We start from the raw sequence: 12831 nt of genomic DNA, 5'->3' as shown, positions 1-12831 counted from the left end.
AAACACATTGCAAACTGAAAATGCGGCAAACTGAATTTAAGACCGGGTGTGTGTGTGTGTGTATGTGTCAAAAACAGAGAATGCAAAATTGACCAGATTTGCACATCCCTATTTTCAAGTACATACAATAAAGGTTTTACAGAAGGCATTTGCATAAAAAAAATTAAATAGGAAGCAAGGAATTAATGGATGAAACATATAGAGAGGGAGCAGAAATGAGTCTACCACCCCCCTAGAATTCACTTGCTAAGATTCTTGCAAAATATTACTTAAAGGTGAATTAAATATTGTGTGACTTTGCAGACATTTTGAGATATCCGGTGGTGGCTGTATGCTTATTTCAGTACTTCTGATTTGCTGTAGTCTTGTTAGATCTCTATACTCACACAGCTTCCTGCAGTTTATGTTTAGAGTATCTGATGATTCATATTTGCCTGCTTCTATGTAGAGTTTTCCTATCCTTGAGCTCACATAGAGACCAATTGCTCCCTCTAGCGGAAAGCTAATGTAGTCATTCTGGTAATTAGAATGTTAACACTCAGTATTTATGTAGTAGTGGTTTTGTGCATGTTCCGTAACAAGGAGGAAGAATTTGGATTGGCATATGCCATGCAAGACAGGACAAGTGGATGGTGTGCACCCTGCTTTCCTGGTCCACCTTTCCTGGTCATAAATGGCATTTGCGGCTCAGATTCAGTAAATACGCATAGGCCAGTGGCAGAGGATATGCGCTGCATACGGAAGATTCATCTTCAGCCCCTGGCATCTCCAGGTATAGCTGCCTGAAATCTGGAGAGCAGCTCCTAATCAGAATACCAGTGGCCTGACAAAGCGTAACACCGATTTCTAAGTTTCAGATTAACAGCCCCTCTTCCCTATCCATCCACTCCTCCCCCAACAGGGCTTGGCAGTACTGATTCTGTTCTGTGTGCTGAACAAGGAGGTACAGGAAGCCTGGAAACTAGCCTGCCTTGGCAAGAAGGGTCAGGGCGAGGAATCCACCAGAAGTGGTCAGGTGGGAGCTGTGTTTGATCTTACTCGTTGGGTTAAGGGAGATGGGAGGATAACTTGCTCCATCCAAAGCCTAGGATACTGTCCTCTTCCGGAGGAGACCTTAACACTTTGATCAAAAGGTGCAGGAGGACTGCCTTGTAGTCACCTGGCCTATCCCAGGCATGCATCCTTGAAGGGGTTCAGGCCTTCTTCCTACTGCCCTCATTACTTCTAAAGGAAATAGTCCTTTTAGTGTATCCGGGGAGGGGGAGCCTTTTTCCAGCCTGAGGGTCAAATGCAGAACTGAACCACTCTTGGGCAGGCCAGTTTTGGCAGGTGGGCATGGAAGCGCCTCGGACATCTCCCTAGCTAGAGAGGTTACTCTGTGGTGTGTGTCCCCCCCCCACTCTCCCACTCCAGGGTCCCAACGCCTACAACAACACAGCGCTCTTTGAGGAGAGCGGCCTCATCCGTATCACCCTGGGAGCCTCCACCATCTCTTCTGTCAGCAGTGTGCGCTCAGCTCGGACCCATTCCAGCCAGCGGGGCTACCTCAGGTAAGCAGCAGCAGCAGCAGGGATGAATGAGTCTCTGTCCTGCCCACCCCCAGCACCACTTGAGAACATACAGCTATAGGCACTTGCATGCTGAGAAGGGTAGGCTTTCCGCTGGAGACCAAAGCATCCCCTGGGACTTAATTGTGGTTCCTCTGCTTGCGAGGCTAGCTATGAAAGCAAATGGAATGACAATGCAGATCGGAATGGCTCTTTCACCACTCACCACTCACCTCCACTCATGACACCACTCACCTCCACATTTCTCTCTTGATGCAGGACAGAGATTCCCAGAAGAACAGGGCTCTAAATAATCATAATAATCATAATAAAAACCAGCAACAGAGCTCATGAACTATACTTTTACTATGGGCCAGATTCAACTAATTCCTGCATTGCAGGGGGTTGGACTAGATGAGCCTCGGGGTCCCTTCCAACTCTACAGTTCTATGATTCTTAATCAGTTCTGCTAGCAGAAGCCAGTGCAAGGACTCCCACTAGCCCAACGGCGCTTTCCCCAATTTTCCTTCCTACTACACAAGGATTTGCTCTGAAGCATTGAGAGAACTCCCAGAACAACACATGGGACGAGGAGAAAGGAGATTGTTCCATCAGGCATGTAGAAATGCTTGCTTTGACAGAACAATCTCCTTAGCACTATGTTGAATTCCACCCTATGATAGGTGTCCATGGACTAGGCTTGTCTAACAAACCTTTTTACCACTGAGCACTTCCCAACATTGATTTCTGACCTCTCACTTGAAGAGACAGGCGAGAGTTCTGAGTATTTCTCTCTTGCGAGTTTCAGAGAGAACATGATGGCGCATCAAGGCTCTGCTCTGGATAACAACTTGCTCAACCATGCTGGTCCAACAGACCTTGACATAGCAATGTTTCATCGTGACGCAGGGCCAGGTAAGGCCAAAATCCAGGAGGCATGCTTCTGATGGGGAGGTCTGTGGCTGTGAAAGGTGAAGGGGTGTCTCCAGATCCCAAATCAGAAAGAAATATTCCAATGCTGTATGCCATCTTGTCACATCTTTATACAGTATATGCTGAGCACTGACCAGGCCTGCAACAAGGGCAAGTGACTAAGTGAGCAGACTTTTCTAGGGAAGGGAAGAATTAGCAAGTTCTCTCCCCTCCAGGGTTTTTCCTAAGCAATCTGAGACTGCGCCTGTTCAAAACTAACTTCTCCTTTGATCTTTTCATGCCTCTTCTGGTTCTGGGAGACCAGGGGGTGGGTTCTTGTCACAGCAAGAGGGGGAGACACTTGTGATGACTCTTCACCAGCCTGACTCATCTCTGCCTTTTAGCTTCCCTCTTCTCCTGCTTCAGCTTCTGCCTCTGATTCTGGACTGCTGTCTGACACAGACTCTCCCAGCTCACACAGCCCTGTTGCCCCTTCAGCTTCCGACACCTGCTCCCAGTCTTCTCCCTCTGACCACTCATCATTGTCCCACCACCACTCCCTGGGCTCTGAGCCTTCTTCCCTTCGGGGTTCTTCAGCTGGTTCTTCCCACAATTCCTCTGCATCCAACCAGTCCCTGACAGTGGCCCCAAAACGTTTGGGAACCACTGTTCTAATGTTTTGTCCTTTAGAGGTTGTGAACCAGTGACATGGTATGTGCTGCTAGACCGACCCATTGTTCCAGTTTGGCAGAGTTCATAACTTCAGCTTGCTCAGGAGAGGGCAGTTTATGTACTGGAAAGCTATTAGCCATCACTTGAAAAGCTGTTCCCTCAACCCCACCTTCTTTACAATTTGTTACATATCTACCCTCAGATCAAGACTCTGACTCGGACAGCGATCTCTCGCTTGATGAGGAGCGCAGCCTCTCGATTCCATCGTCAGAGAGCGAGGAAAATGTGCATCTCCGCGGCAGGTTCCAGCGCCAGTTCAAAAGGGCAGCACACAGCGAGAGGCTCCTCACCAACCCTTCTAACACCACACCCAAAGGCAAGTGCTGCTGGGCAGAGAAACGCCTTGACTCTCAGGCCAAGCTGGGCAACAAGCTCTGAGCTATGCACTATGCTAACATGTCAGGGCCCATTACAAAACATGGAACGCACATCTTAAGACAGGAGTGTAGATCTTGTGGTCTCGGGCTCCATTTCCCATAATCCACAGCCCACATGGCCCAGTAGTCAAGGATTTGCCTGTGGGTAGCTTTTCTTAAGATTAAGGAGCCTGCATTTCACTGCAAAGAAGAAAAATAATTGTGCATGTGAATTAAACTAAAAACTTAATTGCTCTCTTAGTCTTCTTGCAATAATCTCTTCCAGCTCATGCAGGCACTCTGAGATCTCTGCAAACATCCCAAAGGGGGGGGGGGGCGTTACCTGATAGTCTGTATATTACCTTCAGTACAGGTGTGGTCCAGGCATTTGTTATTTCTCTGCCCCTAGAGTTGAGCAGCATGCAGTGGGTGCTACGCAGGGGGGGAGTTGGCAATGTGCCACATCGCTAGTAGTTTTTCACCATCCACTGCAAAGGATGAAAAACTTAACCAATTCTTCCTCGCAGCACGTAATCAAATACCCTGGCGAATTCTCACATTAGTCTGCTGAGATGCACTTTGTCCACCTGGTAATATACCAGCCATGTCCTCCCTCTAGATGTAGATGGCAATGACCTGATGTCCTATTGGCCAGCGCTGGGTGAATGTGAAGTTCACCCCTGCTCCCTCCAGAAATGGGGCTCTGAGCGGAAACTTGGATTCGATGCCAGCAAGGACGCTGCCAACAACAACCAGCCGGACTTGGCCTTGACCAGTGGTGATGAGAATTCCCTCACTCAGACGCAGAGGCAGCGGAAAGGTAAGAGAAACTGAACTGTGGCCAGTGCTTTGTAGTGGCAAGTGCGACGAACCCCCTCGCTGACGCTGCCAATAGATTATGAGACGAAAGGGTACCGGGGTAAAGCAATCCCCACTCAATTCCTTACGCCTTAAAATAAACCCCTCAATTCTGGGCTTCTCAGTAAAGAGAGACTAATTCCAGCTTTCGTGGCCTGATCTCACGAACACTCAGGGCTATTTTGAATGAACAACCTCTTGCCTACAGAACAGGGACTCCCTCAACTCAGATCCCCACTGTATCAGTCTGCCATATCACCCTGGCAAACTTGTGGCACTCTAGGTTTTCACCATACTGCCCTTCCTGTGTGACTCTAGGACGCAAACTATCCCCTTTTCCTTAGGTAAGTTTTGCCCTTTTCTGAGTCTACACCTCTGTGAGTTTTAATACACTGCTGGAATAACCAAGACGATACTCTTTGGCACAAAAAGAAGATGAATTTTATTTACTTGAGAACATAGGTTTTTCTTTTCTTAACGATGCATAAATTTACAAGCTTAGTTACAGTTATACATTAACTCTGTCAGACTTTAACTTCAAGTTATCCTAAGCCTAACCTAAACCACCACTATCCTGGCCCCACACCCTTCTTCTTTCCTCTTCGTCACCACACTCCACACTCCACCCTCTTCCAACTGCCAAAAGAGTTATTCCCTCCTTTTTAAACCCTCCCGCCTCCTAAAGATGCGCTGTCAGTTAAATTGGAGGTGGATTAACTCTTTCTAATCCGGGGTGTAATAAATCTTCCATCCTGGGGCTAATCTGTTACAGCAAGCAGGGCCAATGTGGGAGGGCCATGTGGCCCAGGCCTCAAGCTCAAAGGGGGCTTCCCATTCAGGTGCTTGTTGGGTTTTTTTCACTTTTAATAAGCATCACAGCTGCTTTTATGAGTAGTGGATCAAATTGTGTCACACTCACTCAGCTTAGAGCTGTTATTATGAATTTCCCCACCCCCCCACCCCCCAGTGATTGTTTCATTGTCTTTTATTATTATGCTATGTCAATTATGTTTTTAATGTTGTACACTGCCCTGGGATCTTTGAATAAAGGGTGGTATATAAATTGAATTAATCATCATCTGTAAAAATCCACAAAAGCGGGACTTCCCTCAGTAATTAGTGCATTTGCACAGAAATAGGCTAGAAAAGAATTTGTTAAGGCTATTCAGATTATGTCTCACTCCTTTTTCTTTTATTTCTTTTGTCTGGGGGGTTGTGGGGAGAGCACCTTGTTTTGTTTTCATGCGTCATAATTTTATTGCCGCTGCCTTTATTACGGCCAGGGGTCTCAGAAGCTGGAAGTGACCCAGGCTTACATGGCCTCTAAGATGGCCTGGTAGCAAATCCCTACTCATCCATGATGCTTGCTGGGTAGCTTTGGGTCCAGGGAAGGTCAGGGGCATAGTGCAGTGTTAGAACACATGCTTTGAATGAGAAAGATTTCTGGCATCTCCAGAAATGGCTGGGGGAAACTCCTGTCTCAAACAGGGAGGGCTACTACCGGTCAGTATAGGAGAGGATCTTGAGATAAATGGCATATGCCAAAAATACAGAAAAGGCGCCTCCATGGGACAGGGATTCCCAGAGTGCAGGTTCTGCCATAATGAAGGATAGAATCCTCCCAACATTGTGTAGCACTTGTAAAATGCTAGTTCCGCAGACTGAAGCAGTTGAGTGGACATACAAAGGATAAAGTGATTCTTCAAGTAAGCAGAAACAGCAGGAAGAGGCCATAAAGAGAGACACGTGAGGAGGGATATTGACAGAAAATAGTAAATGTAGGATAAGAAGCTGATTGGGACAGGAAGCTTTCTCCTATCAATAGAAATGCAAAGGTGACCTGCTATTGGGAAATAGGACAAAGTAAGAGGACTATAGCTAGGATGGGCATTTCCAATGGAAAGCTCTCGGAGAGAGCCCTGGGAGAGAGGCTCATCCTTCTCACCTTCTGCTTTGCTTACATTGTGTAGGTATCCTGAAGAATCGGCTCCAGTACCCTCCGACTTTGCAAGGCCTGCCCTCCATGGGCAGGATGGCCAATGACCTTACCTGGTACAAAACCTCCACCTTGGGCCACCGGGCCGTCCCCGCCGCTTCTTACGGCAGGATCTATTCAGGGGCAGGCAGCCTCTCTCAGCCCGCGAGCCGCTACTCTTCCCGGGAGCAGCTGGACATGCTGATGAGGAGGCAGATGTCCAGAGAACAGCTGAGCCGCAATACCTCCGGCGAGTGCCTCGAAGCGGTTGCCAGCAGGCACGGCTCTCGAGAGCGTTTGGACACCATCCTGAACAGGCCTGGGTCAAGGGAGCACCTAGACACGATCCTCAGCTGCCACGGGTCCAGAGAGCACCTCGCAAGCATACCCAGCAGGCATGGGTCTCAAGAAAATGTAGCAGAAGCAGCTTCTGGACACGATCCAAGAGATCATGGGAACACCCTACCCAGGAGGCAGGGATCTAGAGACCATCTAGATACTTTGCCCTGTAGATTTGGGTCACGAGAACCGCTAGACTGTGGGGGGCCAGTCAGGGAGTTCTCTAGGGAGTGGCTAAACACTATGCCAAACAGGCAAGCCTCGAGAGATCGAACGGACCCTTCTCGAGAACAGCTGGATCTGCTTTCCAGGAAGCAGCCTCTGAGGGAGCAGCTGGCAACAGCTAGGCAGACGTCGAGAGAGCAGCTGGACTTTTTATCCAGGAGGTCTAATTCCAGAGAGCATCTGGACATAGTGCCTGGCAGGCAGGCTTCTCGGGAAAATCTGGAGCCTCTTTCCAGACAGCAGCCTTCCAGGGAAAACCTTGAACTCCTCTCCAGGAGGCTCCCTTCTAGAGAAAATCTAGAAGCCATCCCCAGCCGTCACCCCTCCACAGAGCAATTAGATATCCTTTCTTCCATCCTAGCATCTTTTAACTCCTCTGTCCTGTCCTCTGTGCAATCATCCAGCACTCCCTCAGGCCCACAGACCACACCCACGCCTTCCGTGGCCCAGACATCCTCGACACCCTCCATGCTGTGCCCTTCACCACCTCGCTCTGCAACATCCCACAGTATTTCCGAGCTCTCGCCAGACTCAGAGTAAGTGGCTTCCCTTCTGAGAGGGCATTTTCCCCCCCCTCCTTGGTCCAATTCATGTTGCCTGTGACCTATCCCGTAAGGTGGGTGAATTTAGAAATGTGGATCTCCTTAATGAAGAGACAACAGCTGAACGAGAGAAAATCTTGATTCAGGGGTGGAGAAGGTATTCGCATGTCAGGGAGGGTTGTGATTTTCTTGTCCTGAACTAGGTGCTTGGGATTCACCACCACTCAGGGTGGTCTAAAAGCCCCATCAATTGCAGGAACTGAGCTGAAAATTCTCGCTGGAGAACTTTTGGCTGGAAAATTGTGCAGAATTGCTGGCCTAATCTGGGGAGGGGGGGGGACATTTCCTCAAACTCATATACGCAGTTCATTCTGAACAGAGATGTTCTGTTTTTAGGCAACTTAAGAAAGGAATGTCCATCTTAATTATATCTTTCATTTCTTCCCATCCCCCTGCAAAGAATAACAAGAAGTGAAGGTCATTCCTGAGGGGTCCAGCTGCTGTGAGAACAAAGGAAGAAGCAGGAATGGTTGCTGGGGCCAAGCACTTCCAGCAGAGGATTGGGAACCCCTCAGGGCACCTACCACCGAAGGACTGAGGCTGACTGGGGGCCCAGATCAACCACGTGGAGAACTCGTGGGCCGAGAGTCAGGCAAGACCTGGCTGTGGAAGGAAGGTGTCTTTGAAGGGGGGGGTACCTCTGTGCCACACTGGCCACTCTCCCTGTTCCGAGGGAATGAGGTGGGGAAGTTAACACACCATGAGCAAATCATATAAACAAAAACAAACAACAACCCAGACCAATTGAAATCTTCCTTTCTGATACATTTCTATACTCTGTGCAACCGTGAAAGGGTGGGAGGGTCCGGGAAGGGGGTTTTTTATACATTTTTGTAACTTTGTAATCAGAGAGAAGAGAAATTTCTATGGTTATTTTTACGGTCCTGCTGTTTCCGTTGCCGTGATGCTGATCTCATTTGTCTTTGGCAGTGATAACGTCCAAACTGTGGCATGATGCTATGCAGGCTTCTTCTCCGAGTGAGGGCTCCTCAGAGGGCCTTGCAGGGTAGGGAAAATGGAGCGACAGATCATTGGAAGGCCCTCTTCAGACTGCCCTTTAGGCAGGCCCCTGCCTGACATCCTCACGGTGGCAGCTCTAAGTGGCAGCCATCTTGCTGGGGAAGGGGCAGGCCCAAACACACCCACCACTGGCCCAAGCCGTCAGTCCCGTGATTAGACCCTTGAATTCGCCAAAAAAATCCCCACATTTCCTTAGCCAGGAGCTTTCATGGAGCTCTTGTGAATGCTTCCCCATGTGGGAACAGCTTTTCTGTTTCAATTTAGAGGCCTCGCATATATTTCATATTCTCTTCTATACACGGCCTCCGTCCTCTTCTCAGACATTTTTGCAGCCAGAGTGAGTATTGGGAACCATCCATCCTGTGGGGCTGACAGTGAAGAGATGGAAGAATCTGAGCTCCCTGAAGTGCATCTTCCTAAACTTAGCTTTGATCTGGCCGTGGAGCACATGAGAGACTTGCGTTTCTCTTCCTCTTTCTCATTCATTTTCTTCCTTCCTGACACGGGCATTAACCACGGTGCTTCACTGTCAGCCTGCACTTCACCTACCAATTTCCTATTCCTTGGGGCCTGAGTGCGAGTGTCACGGTATACAGTGTTTAGGACACAACTTCGAAAACAGGGTGGCTTGTTTCCCCCCCATTTTAAACTGATGTAAGAGTGGGACTCTTACATTTAGCAGCAGCAGGAATTTAGCAGGTCAGGATCTACCCCTGACTACAGCCACCTGCTGAATTTTTTTTGACATCACACAGCATTGAAAAATTCAGAATGATATGTTTAAAAAACAAAAGTTCAGAAGCCCTACCTTGGGTGTGTGTGGGCGGGGATTGGGCAACCCTCACCAAAAGCTGAAAGAGAGATTGGAGAATTCTCCAAAGCATCCCATTTTCAAAAGAAATCCTTTGTGGAAAACTTATTTCCTTCCACCAAACCTCTGCATGTTCGCTCTCATCAAATGAAAAAGAAAGCATTCTAAGGATTCCAGACATTCCATTAATGTGATGCTGATCTCATTCATCTTGGTAGTGATTGGTGCCCTAAACTGTGGCAGGATGCTTTTCCACGTTATTTTCAAAACCTTGTTTTTAAAGGGTCCTTCAATGGTTTCCCCACCCGTGGAATAGCATTATTTTATGTTTGTGGTATGCTATACCACTGATGTAATCCACATGTGGTGAGGTTCTTGATTACTCAGGAAGTATCTATGTCAATCTGAGGGTTATCCCATAGTGCCAGCCTTCCCCAAACAGCCACCATGGTCGCCAATGGTCAGGGACGATGGGAACCCAAAGCATCTGGAGGGTACCAGGTTGGAGAAGGGTACCAGAGTGGCACCCCAAACTAACACAGAAGTGGCACCTGACTTGCTTCCACCATCTCTCCATACCTTTCATGCTGCTGCTCAGGTCTGCCACTGACTCCTGGCATTCATAAGCAAGTGCTAATCTTCCAGGAGTTCTCTCTGTAATTCTGCAGTTTGGATACTGATACGGATCTAGAAAACCTATGAATATGAGCTGTAGACCACAACCGAATTAAACAAGGGAGGAAATCATTCATTCATCGTTTTCATTTAGCAGTTCATGTCCTGGTGTGCATATATACAAAACAACACAAATATGTTCTCTAGGTAGAAACTAGTGAAATCCAGTTGTGATTTATGGTGCAATCCTATATATGTTACGGCGCAATCCTATACATGTTATGGTGCAATCCTATTGTTTGCATGGAAATGTCCCACTATTTTTTATGGAGTTTACTCTCTAGTGAGTAAGTATGCATAAGGACTGTAGCCCTAAGTCTCATTACAGTAGTACCAAAGCGTTTTAACTGTACACTTTCGCCTCACTTATTCCAAAATTAGTCAATAGCTTTGACTTGCTCATTTTTTCACAGTACAGTACATTTCTTACTCCCTGGACTGTAAGTATTTCTCTCTTGTCTTGAAATGAACTAAACATTTACATCATCTTATGTACATGGACACACACACACACACACACACACACACACACACACACACACATCTCTCCAGCTCTAAACCAAATGCATTTCCAGGTGCTTTTGTTTTTAACAAATTATAGTTCTCAATGGCCTTAAAAGATTCAGAAAAGTTGCATTGCTGTCAAAAGCCATCCTTTCTATCCAGGCATTAGAAGAAACGACCCTCATCACTGCACTTGTGCTTATTTAAATTGAAATAGAAATGCAAAATGCACACATACGCACATAAAGCAACAACCTGTAATTCTAATTTGCTTTTCACACTTTCTTCCACTCTTCCTTTGGGTGCCCATATACAGTACTCATTTCTTCTTTGTCCCCAATTTACTCAACTCTCAAGGGCACCCAGTTAATTTTGGGGCCTCGGTGAACAACTGTTTGTTTTCTTTTTAACCACCCTTTTTTTTAAGCAATAGTGGGGTACCACTAGTGATGTTTAATTCCGCTTAGGACTGTGCGCCTCTCCAGATTACCTTTCCATTGTGCATTTGTGATTATTTGCTCTCATGATGGTGTCAGGGCAGTTATACGCAATCCCTGTCAATACTGTTTGCTCCTGCAAAAGTTTCAGGGTAGACAAACAAGTTGGTGTGTGTCCCATAAGCTTCCTGCTGAAATCCTGTGACTTTTCACTCCACAAATGGGCTGAGGTGGAGAAGTGCCCCGCTTTTATTGTGCTAGAGCGGAAGAGTGCCTTTCCAGACAGCAATAATGTGGTGACACTGAGGAAATGTTGCAGAGCTACCAATAAAACCCTTGCCCTCACCCAGATCAAAGAGTAGGACTTCAATGTTCATAAGGGCATGTGATACAGTCCCTTCGTGGCAATGTGTTCTCTCAGAACCATCACCAAGAATTGCCTGTTTGAAAGCAGAACCATCCATTAAAATCTCCAAGTTAGGGAAAAAGCAGCCTCCTCCCAGATATGTCAAATTTGTTTTCTTCCAAATACAGGGATAATTTGAGAAGGTTGCTTCCAAATAACACCCTACACCAGGGTTCCCAAACTAAGGCCCAACCACCTTCTAAATCCGGCCCATGGACGGTCCGGGAATCAGCATGTTTTTACATGAGTAAAATGTGTACTTTTATTTGAAATGCATCTCTGGGTTGTTTGTGGGGCATATGAATTCGTCCACTTTTTTTTCAGGATGTGGTCCGCCGCCCCCCCCCCACAAGGCCTGAAGGACGGTGTACCGGCCCCCTGCTGAGAAAGTTTGCTGACCCCTGCCCTACACACACACACACACACACACACACACACACACACAGATACAGGAGTGTACCACATATCTGTCTGAATGTTTAAATTTCTAGCTCTGGTGGCCGAGAGGATTGTGCTCATAAGAGAAGCAACTGGTCTTTTGGTGCTATATAAGATCTAATTCCAATCTCAGGCTTCCCTTGCATGTTGATGTCTCTTAACTCACTTTCAGCGGCGACAATGCTCCGTTTACTGCCTTATTACCACAGAATGCTACAGCTTAATGTTAAACACAACTGACTTAATGTTTACACTGGGGGGACTTTTTTTCTGTGATGGTCCAAGGTGGGTGGCAGCTGGCTTGCGGCCGCCCCTTCCACTCGCTCAGGCCAGACGCCTTTTGATTGGTCTAACTGTGACTAAGAAAAAGGAATGGGGTTTTTCTTTTTTTAATGATTCTCAAATACATTCCACAGTCTGTTACCCTGGGAGGGAAAGGGCTCCTGTTAAGCTTTCTGACCTTTCCCACTGGTTGCCTGAGCAAAGGTGGGATTGCTCCAGCTTTTGGTCAGAGCTGCCTTTATCCTCCCATGTAGAAATGGAGGAAACCATTATGTGCCAAGCCCAGAGGCAGGTGGCAATCTACCTCTGATGCCATGCAGAGGGCACAGTTATCACTGACCCTTGCAAAGGCAGAAGATGGGGGATTGGGCCCAGAAAAAAAAATTAAGCAGAACTTACTTGTTTATAAGAATCAAGCTAGGAGGAAACAAGGCTGAGAAGCAAGCAAAGACCCAGGCATGCTTTTGTGCAAATATGTAAAAGAAATGAAATGCAACTTCTTTCTCATGTAAAAGTGCAGATCATTCCAGACGTGCTGAATGCAAAAGTCCTTTGTGTACTCATCATCCCTGAATGTGACCTGTTGGGCTCCATTAAAGAGCTTGTTTACACTGGGTTTTTTCCAGTCTGTGTATGTATATATAGCCAAACCAGGATCCAGATTTTCTCTTTGTTCCATTGATCTCAAGAAAGATTGTCTCCTACTTTTTTG

General features: G+C 47.1%; 1 protein-coding gene across 1 annotated transcript in view; it reads left to right on the top strand.

The window, feature by feature from the left end:
- Nucleotides 1-8330, top strand: part of CELSR3 (cadherin EGF LAG seven-pass G-type receptor 3) — an 84389-nt gene extending 76059 nt beyond the window's left edge. The window contains exons 29-35 of the mRNA XM_060271027.1: nucleotides 902-1015; nucleotides 1414-1550; nucleotides 2356-2462; nucleotides 3334-3507; nucleotides 4167-4367; nucleotides 6376-7480; nucleotides 7947-8330. Coding sequence (XP_060127010.1) covers nucleotides 902-1015; nucleotides 1414-1550; nucleotides 2356-2462; nucleotides 3334-3507; nucleotides 4167-4367; nucleotides 6376-7480; nucleotides 7947-7974 — 1866 coding nt within the window. The 3' untranslated portion in view covers nucleotides 7975-8330. The remainder of the gene's footprint in view (nucleotides 1-901; nucleotides 1016-1413; nucleotides 1551-2355; nucleotides 2463-3333; nucleotides 3508-4166; nucleotides 4368-6375; nucleotides 7481-7946) is intronic.
- Nucleotides 8331-12831: the final 4501 nt, after the last annotated feature.

Source organism: Zootoca vivipara, chromosome 2, assembly GCF_963506605.1.
Source record: "Zootoca vivipara chromosome 2, rZooViv1.1, whole genome shotgun sequence".
Taxonomy (NCBI): Eukaryota; Metazoa; Chordata; class Lepidosauria; order Squamata; family Lacertidae; genus Zootoca; species Zootoca vivipara.
Note: the sequence above shows the minus strand (reverse complement) of the source record. Positions and strands in the feature narration are given on the sequence as shown.